Raw genomic sequence first — 13,936 nt, 5'->3', positions numbered from 1 at the left:
GGTCTAACTTAACAAATAATAGACAGCATAGTCCAAGATGGAATAAAAGTAAATTTAAAGCTAAATAAGCCCTCACATGCAAAGTCCCTTTACTTTGAGATCAGAAAATATGTTTCCCATGCTGCCTTCACTTGCAATGTTAAAAAAGGTTAAGGGGGCTGAATTATTCGGTTTTCTACATGTACACATTAGCCAATTTGCACCACAATCAGAAGAAGTTGTGGCACAGCTGGGACTTCTTGAATGGGGTTCCTCAGCTTCAAAGGCCACAGCTCTGCACATAACAAAACACACAGCAATGTGGGGTCTCATTATCTGCAGATCAATGGCCTTTGAAGATGGGGAACCCATAAAGATCCTGTAAAATGGATGAATGATAAATTAATATTAGTAGTAATTATGTAGCAGAGGTGAACCAACAATGAAATGCAATCACTGAGGGGAAAGAAGGGATTACACTAGTTCTAGGGGACATGTTATTTTTTTTAATATACAGCTGCTGTATAGTACACAGGTTACTTTTTGGTTTAGCATGTGTTTTCTCTAGAGATGTCACTGCATAGAGGATATACTGATTAAGGTCAGTTTGTCCTTACATCATTTTAAAAACACTGTGGATACACTGCTCATCCAGCTGAACAACACATTAAAAGAAGAAAGACAGGAATAAGAACAAGTAGGCATGCCCAAGGCCCAAGCATGAAATAATTAATGATTTTTTCAAATGTCAGTGAAAAATAGTCTGCAAGTACAGATACAAAATATCTCCTTCTGCTCAAAGCATAATTTCTGCTAGATTGGAGGTTACTGCCTTAAGATCCCATATCAGGTTCCTCTTAGTCTGTTTCTTAGGCTTGGTGCTCTTAACGATTTGATAGCAGAGCAAAAGCTTTGCTTGTTTCTCTCTACCAGTGCCCTGAGAAGATGCCGGAACGTGTGGTTTGGTCTGAGGGACGACCCATTAATCAGCTTACGGGGGATGTTTGGCCAAGGCAAACACACAGGAAACGTTCACTATTATAGAGCGACTGGTTAACACACCATGGCACATTTATGATTCCTAATTGATCCTCAATCGTTGATATCTACATCATAACCTTCAATAAAAAAATCAATTGCGGAAGAGAGACATGTATCAGAATGGAAAGGCCTAGAACTGAACACAATTTGCCTTAAACAAACCAATCATTCACATATCCGGTGAAAGGGGCTGTACAACGAAGCGATAAAGCATCTGGTGTTCAGAAAACAATCGCTGTCCATCAGCATCATGGTAGAGATCACCTCTCCTATGTGACTATCATTAAAATTCCCAAACAAATTAGACGATTCACCGTTCAAAGTTTAAGGATTGACTGCTTCCTGTCACTTGTCTTTGGGAAGAAAAGTGATATTGCTCACAGAAAAATATTGCATTTCCATTTCTACTGATTTTAAGTAATGCCAGTAAAGACTGAGGTATTATAAGTTAATGAACAACTGTGTACCCAGTGGTCAATTTCATGCTCAACGTTTCAGAAAAAGTTTTGTATACCCCCCAAGTGCAAATAATTCCTCTTAAATACTACAAACACGTAGAGACCTTTGGTTCTCTAACGTGTGTGATGCTCGACCAATCCTGGCTTTTTGGTTTACATAATTGTGCATTACAATAATATTAGTTTTGTATTTGTTGGAAAAGTTAGTGGTATAAGTGTTAAGTTACAAAGTGAAGTGCGCACAGAGGACAGGATGCACTGAACCTATGAAGTCTTAAGAATGACTACTTTCCGTCTCTGGAATTAACCTGGATGCCAGAAGATTGCAAAAGTAAACATTTAGAGTGATGGAAAATGGCGCCTTGAAGCAGCAGCGTTGCCTTGGGTAACGTATACTAACTGTTCACTTTTCTGTTACAGATAATGGCTTCACGATGAAAAACAATGGTCACCCGGTATAGAATCACAGGAAATTATCTGAATTTTACAATCAACAGCCTCAATAGTTTATCTTGACTGAATATCAATAGAAAGTACACGAACAAAGAGCCTAGCATGGCACATACTGTGGAACTTGAATCAGCTTAAATTTATTTTCGATCAGGCTGTAGAAAATCTAAGAAAAAGGGTCCTCAAATAGTCCAAGCAGCTTTCATCCTCAAGAATAGAAAAGCTGCAGAGCTCGATTTATACAATATTTACTTTCAGCTTAAGCTTTTGCAGGCATGCTGACAAATGGCCACAATTTTTTCTATTCCTATTTTTTTCCTTAGCAATAATTTACCTGTTCTATGAAAGCCATCAGAACACTGCATCATGCGGTGGGTACCACATAGCTGTTAACCCATTATTCGAAGGCTCATGCCGATGATTTTTAATACAAACTGTTCATTTACTCTGCTCCTGGCATAGCATGGGGGACGGCGAACATTCAGGGACACCTAGTGGCATCCCTAAGCATTGATCCTGAGATAATGTGTGTTTACTGGCTTAACCCTTATAGCTAAGTCTCACAAATAATAGTGCTTACCACATTACAATGGACAGACAGAATGTAGGCTTGCAGCAATCTCCTCCCAACACATATCTAAGAGTAGCAGTGCTAAAGATGTAGAGTCCGCCTTAGTTTTGTCTGCAATAAGATTGCCACTACAATATACATTACATATTTTTATTACACCAAAATCGCCAATATTCTTCACTAACTTAATTCATCTGATACTGTTGTATACCCATGTTGGTCTGCAGTCATTCCATGCTGATCAGTTACTATAAGTGTACATTTGCATCCACTGTATAATAACAATTGCATAATTAATATTTGAAGTAACGCTTACGTTCAGTATATAATTCAACTGTGCCGGATAAGCTATTCTGCTACCCATAAAGCAATAATTTATATATAAGCATGTGAAACATTATATACAAGTGTTGCATTTCTTTATTTCACACCCCTGTATTTTTTTTTTCAGGCTGATTTCTGGTGGGGGCTCACATTATGGAGAAGGTAGAATGGTAAGAGAAAAGGAACAAGCCTGTGTAGAATCTTTCACCAGATAGTGGTCTTAGCATCATCCGACATGCACCGCCTCGAGTGGAGAGGTGGCAGAGAAGTTTCTGCCAGGTGTAACATGGGAGGCGTACGTCCATGACTGCAAGCCTTAACAGGTGTAAAGAAAACACTACTCAACTAACCTGCCTGATATAGTCCGCTATGCAAAAAACTCAAAACAAATATTAAAATGTTGCATATGCAAAATGGCGGACCAAACACAAGAACCATATCAAGAAAACGCCTACAACATCAGTTGTGGAATTGGGATAGCCACAGTAAAAGAGAGCATAATTAAGGATTTCTAGATGCCGAGATATGTGCAGCATACACAATACTCTATGAATATGATGCATAGCCTCTCCTAGTGCTAAACTAACCACCTCCTTAAGGAAGTGAAGTATTTCATGAACAGTAAGGTCTTAATGGGAGAATCTCATATTTTCTGGTCCATTTGGTAGCAGTAACATTAAGTTACATTATCATGAAACTATCTGCCTCCGGAAATTACCCTGCCAGCCACGCTTCTATGGTGAGAATTGTGATTTGCTTTTGGCAGGGGTGCGGATCTTGGGAGCTCTCAGGATATGGATGAAAACTATTTCCTCACATCCACCTCTCCCCTGTTATTATATGGGAACCCTCCGACTGTGTTGAACAATCTTACTAAGCTACTCATATGTGGGATTTGGCATGATCATGCTTGTTTTTTAATGTCATAACCTATAGGGGAAAAAAAAGGTTCCCTGCTCCTTCCCATTAGCTATATCTCTCCCTGCCTTTATTTGGTCTAGAGTGTTCTAATCAAATAGAGATCTAATACTAGCGAAAAGGCAAATCACTCATCATTGATAACAGGCAAGCAGGGAAACGTATATAATGTGGCTGCAGGAACTTTAAACAAGCATTGGCATAGCCAACAGGTCTCACCTTTGGGACCTTATAATTGATTAGCCATGCAACAGTTGATGTTGTTGCACCAAGGATATTGTGCTGCAAAATTAAATACTTACAAGGTCCCAAAAGCGAGACCTATTGGCTATGCCAATGCTTGTCTGAGAGGGTCGGCTGATAAGGGTGGGTGGTATCTTTTTATGTTTTGCAAAGCAGGGATAGCTAGCAGCTGTTACAAGAAAGCAATTGAATTAACTTGCATGCACTGGCTTTAAAAATGGCCTTTTATGTATGTTCTTACTGCCTTTTCTGTAATTCACTGCTAAAGACCGCTGTCATTCTCTGTGCTGGGTTGAAGTAAAATTTTAGTCCTTTCATTTTTGGGAAATATCCCGGTTTTAGCTTTTAAATTCTGTTCACCCTTGCTCTGGTCTAGCGTGCTACTTGCCACAAAGCGCTTCATTGCCTCAGCAGGATTAGTAAGCGCTAAATAAATGCAATTTACAATTGCATTTTTTCCACTATCCTTTGGCTCATTTGGGTGTTATTAGCACCCAACATTGCACCGCTGAGGATGCAGACCACGTGCAGCCAGGAAGGAACCATGGCATCCTGCTATAAACTTGCATTTCACTTGACAATTAACTGGGCTTCCTTCGCGTGAAAGGTATTGAAAGGAGGGGGGGAGGTGCGGCTGGGAGGACCGCCTCAGGGTGCTCAAAGTGTTATACTGAGTGCGCGCGTTGTGTGCACACAGAGCAACCCGGCCCCTACCTGCAGGCAGCCACTGAAGAGAGGAACATGGGCTCCTGCCAAGCTGACAAATGGAAGCCAATTCAGCATCTTTCTCTGGCTTGCACCGAATAATTTAGAGCCTCCTTCAGTCAACAGACAATCCAAACAGAAATCCGTGTTATTTCCCCCAAAACATCATGCACGCAGGGGAAGCATGACGTGAGGAGAATGTCACACTGGGGCGGGAAAGTATTGTAAAACTACGTCGGCTGGTCAGCTGCAGGTGTGCAAATAAACACAAACAAAAATGCCTGAATTACAACAAACACTTTGCGGGGTTCGCTGCAGATAACTTCATGGAGATATAAAATGACTGTTTACCGCCCTTTTTCAGGTTTCTTAAACAACTTTTATTTATAGCAGGGGTTCTCCACTGGTGGAACTAAGAAAATGTGTGTTTTGGGACAAAGGTTGGAGAGTGCATGTTCGAAAGGCTTATTCAAAGTCTCCCAGCTCAGTCACCTGCTTTGACAGATAAAAAACCGGGGAACCACGAAAATGTTCATAAACACCATTAGATATGTATACATGTAGCAGAACATAGTAACAGTCCTGACTCACTTCGAGATCTCTTGCATTTTAGAACTAGTATCTCGTTAAAACAAGCGCGCACGCGCCTTCCTCTCCCCCGTCTTACTTAAAGACACACTCAAGATTGTATTACCTTATTTGAAGATGCATTTTGAGATGATAATAAAGGTATATGTTTCTAAGAAAAGAGGTACCCAATAGAACAGTTAGGTTGTCACTCACTGCCAGGCATTGGAGCTGGTTCACTCATCATACAATCCTAAAGCTTCTTGCCTGTGCCGCCCAAAAGCTTCTGAAAGGTGTGAACGAACACAACTGTTACCTTCGGATTGCACAGGATCTCTTTTATCCCCATTTTCAGTATAACTTGGGTCCAACATAAAGATAGGTTTGACCTATTGGTCGCAATGCAGGATCAAAGTTCGCTGGCACCAGACAGATCAAAATACTAACAACAGAAATGCATACAAATGCACGGCACCAAGCATTATCATGAACCGCGGCGTTTCAGCTAACAAATATATCGCCAGAATTACTACCTGCGAAGTATCACTCTGCCAGAATCATCACCGTTTAATCAATAATATCAAATCCGAATTGCCCTATCGGCTAAAAGTATCCCTTTACAATTGTTGTGATTAACATCCAATGGGAATTGGTTGGTCAAAAAATATTCCATCACAATTACAGCGTACCTAAAGAACATACCTTCTGACTTACTGTGTGAAAAAAAAAAACCCGCACTAGATGGAATGTGGCACTTAAGAATATCCCATCAGAGATGAATAGAGCGAGGCATGTTGTGGATTGCAGTTTAAAACCGGGCAGACTGCTTGATTGAAACGTAAAAACACCACGCAAACATCAGAGATCGGAGACAAGTGCAAGGAAAAACAAGCGCGCGCGCCTTGCGATGGAAGTTTAAAAAAAAAACATGTTTTGAGAGGAGGACGCAGTGGGGGGAGGGAAGAGAGGTGGGCCTGCGCCTGATTCCCTTGCGGGAGTGAGCAGGAACCATCTGTTAATTAACATCAGATGGTTTCAAAGCTCGCTCCCGCAAGGGAATCGCCAAACGTGCATGCGTTGCCATTGAAAGCAATGCAAAGCGTGCACGTTTTTGGCAGAAAAAGGGAATTGATTACTAAAGGTCTCCTATCCAGCGCATGCGCGCTGCGTAGGCGAGACCTAAAAATGGGCAGAGGCAGAAAGCACCTTATTACATAGGAAGGTACAGAGAGGTCAAAGGTCACTGGACTTTGCAAGGGCACAGGAAAGTATACTATCTATACTATCTACCATAGCAGATGCCAACGTCTCCAAGGGCAACACGGATGGGGTGGCTGGAGCAGCATGAGCAATGGGAGCAAAGAAATTAAACTGTAGATGAACCGTAGCGGCGCAGTCAGCCCCGCTATTAAGATTTTGAATTGCTGCTGCGGGGGTTGTCTCCCTGTTTTGATCCTTTTCCCCCATTCTTCTGCCCTCTCATACAAACATCACTAAACTGTGCCTCTATTCCAAACAGTCTCAATAGGAGCCCGGTCAGACGGGCCAACAGGCTAGCGAAATGGGAATGTATATGCAGGGCTTTAAGTGGACCGGGTCCCTCCAGGTCTCAAACCCTTTAGTAATTAAAAACAGGCATTGAAATGGGTCCCTATCAGGCCCTACATTCATGTCCTTAATTTTACTGGTTAAAAACACAGGTGATTTCTGAACAAAAAATGTAAAAAACATTAAGGTAATTCATGTCAGTGGTTTAGTTCCTGTTTAAATTTCACATGCTTTTTTGAATTTTGTACTCCATAACTGTGTTTCCAGGATGTCACGTCTTTTTCGTGCTGCACATTACACTTGTATAGTGCATACTTTGAACTGGTAACCTCACGGTTTTTATAACAGGTCACAAGTAAAACCTCTACAGTTGATGCTGAAGGTACTGTGAGTTTCTCATAGTGAATACAGGGTCATCGAGTCATTGGCCTCTATGCAGAGTCTAGAGACAACCACTGACAAAGCCAATAGTCCTCACTGGGTTTAGTTGTATGTCAGCTGTGTTATATAGTTGGATGTAATAACAGAAAGCACAGAGAGGAACCAAAATACCGGTCAGGTGGCACATTGTAGAACTCACAGAAATGTATTTACATTTTGAGCCATTCCTATAATTACTATAGACCACGTCCCTTTTAGACACCCTCCACTTTTTTCTTCTTGTCACTTAAAGCCCTGTGTATGTGTCTTACTAAAGTTAGCATGGTTAAGGGAGTAGACCATCAATTTTGCCCTTTATGTTATAAATAAAGAAAACTGACAGGATGTCCATGTTCTTAAGATCGTGGTTATGAGAATCAATAAAAATATGTTTTAAAAAACAGATAAAAATTCTAAAACACATTTTACGCATGAATCATTTGATTTAAAATTGGCCACTTAAGAGTTATCTATGCGTGTCTTATTAGCACCATTGTCATGATGGAAATTAGCCTGAAGACTTAATCCCATAGGTCTAATGCTCCTCAATTATCGTTTTTCATAGTTTAACTAATGCTTCTCTTCAGAATTATACAGCCAGAGATTAACCGCTTCCCTGCGCGCACGATTTTCCTGCTGTGCGGGCTAATTCTATGCGTGCGCAAATCGGACGACCCCTGGCCGTCCGAGCAACACGCCCACCTCGACGTCGGACGTCCGGCGGCCGTCCGACACATTGAAGAAGTTAAAAGAAGCCTCTTCACAAAACTTAGGCTGGGAGTCGTACCAGTCCTAGCCTGCACAGCAAAATGGCATGCAAATAAGGGATCTCCGGGCTGCACACCATACATAAAAACTCTGATTTGCTCTGCCCTTTGTTCTGGAAGCAAAGTGTAAGGTATTGTAAAGAAGCTAAGATCCTGTATTGTTGGACTAATTCAGCCAGTATTTTCCTTCCAGTAGTCTCTTATATTTCTCTGGCATGGAGATTAATGAGATATTGTTAACAATAGTTCCCTTTTTAAACCTGAGAAGTGCTCTGACCGACCAATTATCTGATTAATCAATTGTATACTTTACTTTAAAGCTATGTACTCTAACCAAATTGCATTGCACTGTGTTTAATTAATTGTATGACCTTTTAGCTGAAACATTACATTTGATTTCATTTGATCTCCAAATGAAAGATTATTGATTTATCAACATTTCCCACAGGCTGCTAATGTACACTGTCACCAAAGCTCTAGATTTGGCTGTTTTGAGGTTCAGAGCTCCTGTGTGACATGGCCTCCTACCACATGCTTCTATCTTTTTTTCTTTCATTTATCACTGGGGTATTCGAGGTAGAGCCCAATATAAGTTGCATAAGGCGGTGCCTGCATGTACTTTGTGCTTGATCTACTGGTTGAGCTGTGGCTCTCAGACAGAAATTCCTTACTAAGAGAAACGCTTCATTTTCAAAGTTCAAAGGGGATAGGCTTTTAGATATGCCAGCACCTAAGTTGCATTTCTCTGAAGTCCATTGAGGGCGAATACAGCTCAAGGAAGTAGGTGTGTACTAGGAACACATTACAAGCCATTATGCAAACTAAGCATCAAATACTTTTCATGCAAATCACTCCACGTCTTTGGCTCACTTTTTAAGAGACAACATACCCATACAACTAAACAACGTATCTTGATTCCCACTACTATCACCCACAAAGGAGAACGCTCGCCTTTATCTACCCTTTCATTTGGTTGGACTGTAATTCTCCCTTCCTTTCCCCATTGCCCTTCTTGATACAGGACTTAAGAATATGAACGAAATGTACAGAATTCCAATACAGAATATTTCTTGTCAGTTAAACCAGGAAACAATGTGCAGCTATTTGTGTTTTTTTTATATTTCATTTGAATTAATCAGCATCATCTGTTATTACTTATGATCGTAGTGCATCAGACCGTACCTCCTTCGTTGTCCTTGCCATCAGTGCAGAGTGTTTCCATGGCGACATCACAGCCTGCTCCCCGCCACCCTGGTTGACAGACACAATGCCAACCATTTTGATCCAAGGCACACCTGCCATTGCTGTTGCACAAGCCTGGGCACCCCTCTGTCAGAACAGGAAACCAAGAGAATATCATGTCAATTAAGTGCTATGTTGATTTAATGTCATATGAACAAATGCATAACATTGACTATTAACAGGCCCTTATAGAAGCAGAAATACTGTAAATGCACATGAATGGAAATCAGTCAGAATACCGAATGAATCTAATTTGTTAAGCAGAAAAAGTAAGGCATTGCAAGATGTACCACACATCTGTACAGATTAGCACAAAATTCAATAATGTCTTCAGACTAGACAAAATGAAAATTGTTCTTTCTTTGTCAAAGCAACAAGGGAACAAAGTAAAACAGAACTGGAGTGCAGAATTAAGGAATTGTTGTGACCAAAGTAGCAATCTCTACTATGCCTATGTAATGATTAGTATTTAGAATTTATGTTAAAATACCTTGTTGCTAATTGTGGATCCGAATTTAATAATGAGACTGTTTTTTGCTGCTCAGTAGAGAAATAATTAGAGGTGCATTGTTGAAAAGCCAAGGTATATCCATGTGAAATTACAGTGCTTTTAATTTGAAAAAAAACGTGCACAAAGTATAGGCCAGTGGACAGACTACACTTTATGCCCAAAGTACATTCCTTTTTACAGAATAAGCAAAGCCTGGGAAATTGTGAAGCAGATCAACATCTATTCTAACAGACAGTGGGGTTCAGGCTGCAAACGGATGGGACAGGACTGACAGGATTTCCAACTAAATGTAACGGCTGTGCAGATTCGATTACTTAGGACAGACATAAATGATACACTATAAGGACCACAATAAAACATTGAGTGAATCAACAAAAAACACGATTGTGACGTGCTTCAAGACAAATAGCAGAGTGATCTTTTTGTGTGACAGTCTCCCTACACCTTTTATGCTTTTACCTTTATATCCCATCTTGTCTGCTTTTATTGAGCAAGAAGGGAAAATTTGGGAAAACATTAAAATAATTTAATATATGATGTTTAAAAGTATTAAAATGGCTTCATTTTAAAAATACATTTAAAATAGAAAATAAAAATCTCTGGTGCTGAAAATATGGCATTTCACCACATGGTAGCCCGTATCATGACGACACGTTACATAAATATGGCAAATACTTTGCCCCTGTCTAATTGTACAGACACTCACAAAAGCAGTCCTTTGATTCCATCTCTTTAGGAATTGGAGGAGAGACATGATTATGAGGGCGACAATATATTGTATCAATGTACAAGTCAAAATATATTAAAAAAATGTATTGCTGAATACACACAAATATATTTTTGGTGTTGAAAAAACTAAGATAGAAGGGTTGCCAGTAAGATGAAGCTTAAGTTAGATGTCATAACAGCTGAAAAGTAAATGTATCACAAGTCATCCTGTTCTATTTAAGTTTTTTCTAGCTTATAAATGCAAAACAAATCTCAATTTCCATCCAAAAGAAGGTTAATACAGAGATTTGTAGCTGGAAATCCTGGACAGATGGGTCCCAACAAACATATCCTTGGTAGGAGGGACTATTGTTTGAAATTCCTGTGAAAAACTAAACGTTTGGAGAAAAACATTTAAAAATAATGTAAGACCATGTCTAAAGACCAAACTAGACAGTGAACTTCACGTTATCTATTTTGTAACTTAAAAAAAAAGGATATCCGTTTTCCTGGATATTTCTTAGGTTCATTTTAGCATCTCCTTCGGTTAATCACTATAAGAGTTGTGGAAAATGTTCTTTCCTGGATTAGACGGTTTTGTAAAATATCCCTATGCTTGCTATCTCGTATATATGCATTAAATAGTTTTTATTATAAATTTTTAAAACAGACATGAAACATGGTTTCACACAAAGTTCAAAACATTTAGGAAAGAAAGGAATGCGAAGCAGCTCAGTACAGAAACACACATATGATCACTCTTTCTACAAATTAATAAAATAATTGCACAAAAATGACAGCTTCTTTTATGCGCTTAGAGACACCAGAATTTGTTGCATGAAAACGCTAGAAATCATTTGTTGTTAAATAACAAATAACAGAACTGTTGCGGGTAACAAAAGTTATCAAAGCAGTCACTTATTCTTCTTCAACAGTAGTTGCCAGAATCAAACAGTTGTCCAGAAAACTACCAGCAAATCCTTTTCTGAACAGCCACACCATGGCGTATTTGCTTTGTTCAATCACAATGATACTTAGACGGCAATTGAGGCTTGGTAATTTCTAATAAATGTGTGGGCAACTAAAATCTCTGGGATTCCATTGCAACCCAAGTCAATGACCTTAAAATGGGTACCTATGTAATGTACTTCTAATATTCAATACATTCAACACATTTTCATTCGTGTTCAGTTTCAATTTGTATGGCCTACTATAAAACTGCATTAGAGCCAAATAGTGTATCCCCCGTAATTCAAAATAGTGAAATTTGTGGTCAGGCTTAGCAAAATGGTCAGAGTCATCCTTTAATGGCAAAGTCCTGAGATGTCAACTTTCTATTTTGCTGGATACACAAACAGCACTGTGAGCCATAGCAATATATATAAAAAATCTATATATACAGGCATATAAACACATAAAAGTGATGCATTCCTATACATGTATTATGTGTATATACATAGAGTACATAGCATGTAACCGTTTTGTATGGTCCCATAACGCTTTATCATTTTATTGAGACATGATAAGCCACACGGACCAAAAGTTGTGATATTAGCAAAGGTCACCATAACACAAAATAGCATTATAAGACCATAATGTACATGTTAACAATTATGTATTTTATTATATTGCATGTGGAAAATATAGCTATTTTGTCTAAGCTTTCCATTTGCGGAAATCCATAATTGATGAGAATGTTATAATTGAAAATAACGCATGTGTATGTAAGGAACACAGTGACTCATCACTACTGCTTGGGGAGAGCAACACCAGAAAAAGTGTATGTGTATGTGAACAGGCCAAACAAAAGAACAATTAATATGACAGAAGTACACAAATTCACATGAAGGTACATATCCGTCATATGCCATGTGTCTTTACAGTTGCATTGTTTCTGCTTCCTCAAAAGTACCCAGCCAATCAGAAGGCACCTTTAAAACACATCCCATTATTCTCTGCTTGGTTTACATTTCAACGTAAACCATTGAAGAAGAAATAGGAAAGAAAAACATTAAATTCGGAAACTCAATTTCAAATGGTACACAATGGGTACATATAAATGCTCAACTGAGTCCAAATGCATGCTACTTTACTGAGGCCGTTTATCATGCATGGGTATACTATATCATACGTGTGAACCGACAACTCACTGCTCAAACACCTGTGGTGGTAATGGTAAGTCTAGCTTTAACAATTGCACAAACACTGTGTGTAACACAAGTCAGTCTTGTACGCCAAAAGACAAATATACAATACAACACAGCATATATTCAATACTCATGCAATGTTGTGACTTAGCCAGTTAAACAAGCACAAGCTATGATGAAAAGAAAAGTAGATGGCCACCATATCAAGAATTAAACAAATAATAAAAATGTGACCCAAGCAGAGTAGCAGTGTTCAGTCATTGCCCCCCACCAGAAGTGTCTTTAAATTAAATTTTATCTTTAAAGACTACTTAGCAAAATCTAAGGCATGCATATGCAATTATACATGTGTATAGTTTCAAGAAGCAAAATACATGTCGACCATACTAAGGTAAATGGGTGGAACAACAAAATGTGTATCGCATCTTACTCCATAGTGAGTAAGTCTGTGGTTAACACTGGGGTAAAACAAGTTTAATACTGAACACGTATGAATATGAACTTATGTAATGGGTTCCAGTTAATTTTGTCAACCAGATGAAATTGAAGCAATGTTTATACATACATGCCGCCTTCTCATAAGAGCAAGGCGTACACATATTCAGTGAAATAAGCACAATCATGTAACAGCGCATGCATCCCATATTCAGTGAACATATATGTATTTAGTGAAGTATGATGATGTATTTACTACAGATAATGTATACGCATATATTCAGCTGTGTCAACAAAGGATTATGGATACAGTACCTTTGACTACCTTTTCCAAATAGTGAGCTTGAGAAATGAAAAGAAAGAAATAGACAAAGCATTTCAGACGTGCAGCATAGGTCCAAACCATCTGAGGCAACACATACATATACAGCTGCGGTCTACAGAACAGAGGCCGCCATCATGCATCAAAGTTACAATGTAAGAAGAAGCAGTTCTGTTTCCAATTCCTGTCGGCATGGTTCCATCAATACATTAGGTGGGGCGTCTTCTGATGAAGACCGTAACATCTAGTATCTGCGTAAGCTACCATTTTCAGAAGTCTTGCCACACGCTTCAGAAATGAAAATGACTTTAATAGGCAATCTGATGTTGTACGTGTGCAACTTGTGACTACTATACCACAGCTGGTTGCCCTATAGGTTCAAATGTTTCTATGTCGGAGTATCTGAAGTTGCTTTGATCAGTACTATCTGATCTTTTAAGAAGGAATAATTACTTCTGTGCACTCCGGCTTGTAAGTCCACTTGTAGCTTATGTAAAGCAGTGGGTTAAGATATGTATGGTTTGTTTATTCATGCTAACAACAGAGCTTCTGGAAAAGCTTGGATCCTAAGGCTTGCATA

General features: G+C 39.1%; 1 protein-coding gene across 3 annotated transcripts in view; it reads right to left on the bottom strand.

Annotated features, from left to right (window-relative positions):
* The window catches only part of TENM3 (teneurin transmembrane protein 3), a 1,290,943-nt gene that overhangs the window by 104,565 nt on the left and 1,172,442 nt on the right, over nt 1-13,936 (bottom strand). For 2 of the 3 annotated variants that reach the window (XM_086962461.1, XM_086962462.1), the window contains 2 exons: nt 13,350-13,376; nt 9,174-9,320 (listed from right to left, as the gene is read on the bottom strand). In XM_086962461.1, the coding sequence (XP_086818587.1) occupies nt 9,174-9,320; nt 13,350-13,376 (174 nt within the window). The remainder of the gene's footprint in view (nt 1-9,173; nt 9,321-13,349; nt 13,377-13,936) is intronic. The other variant, XM_086962463.1, reaches the window with a different exon arrangement.

Source organism: Lissotriton vulgaris, chromosome 3_1 (assembly GCF_964263255.1).
Source record: "Lissotriton vulgaris chromosome 3_1, aLisVul1.2, whole genome shotgun sequence".
In the NCBI taxonomy this organism is placed as follows: Eukaryota; Metazoa; Chordata; class Amphibia; order Caudata; family Salamandridae; genus Lissotriton; species Lissotriton vulgaris.
This window is presented reverse-complemented; position numbering and strand designations above follow the sequence as displayed.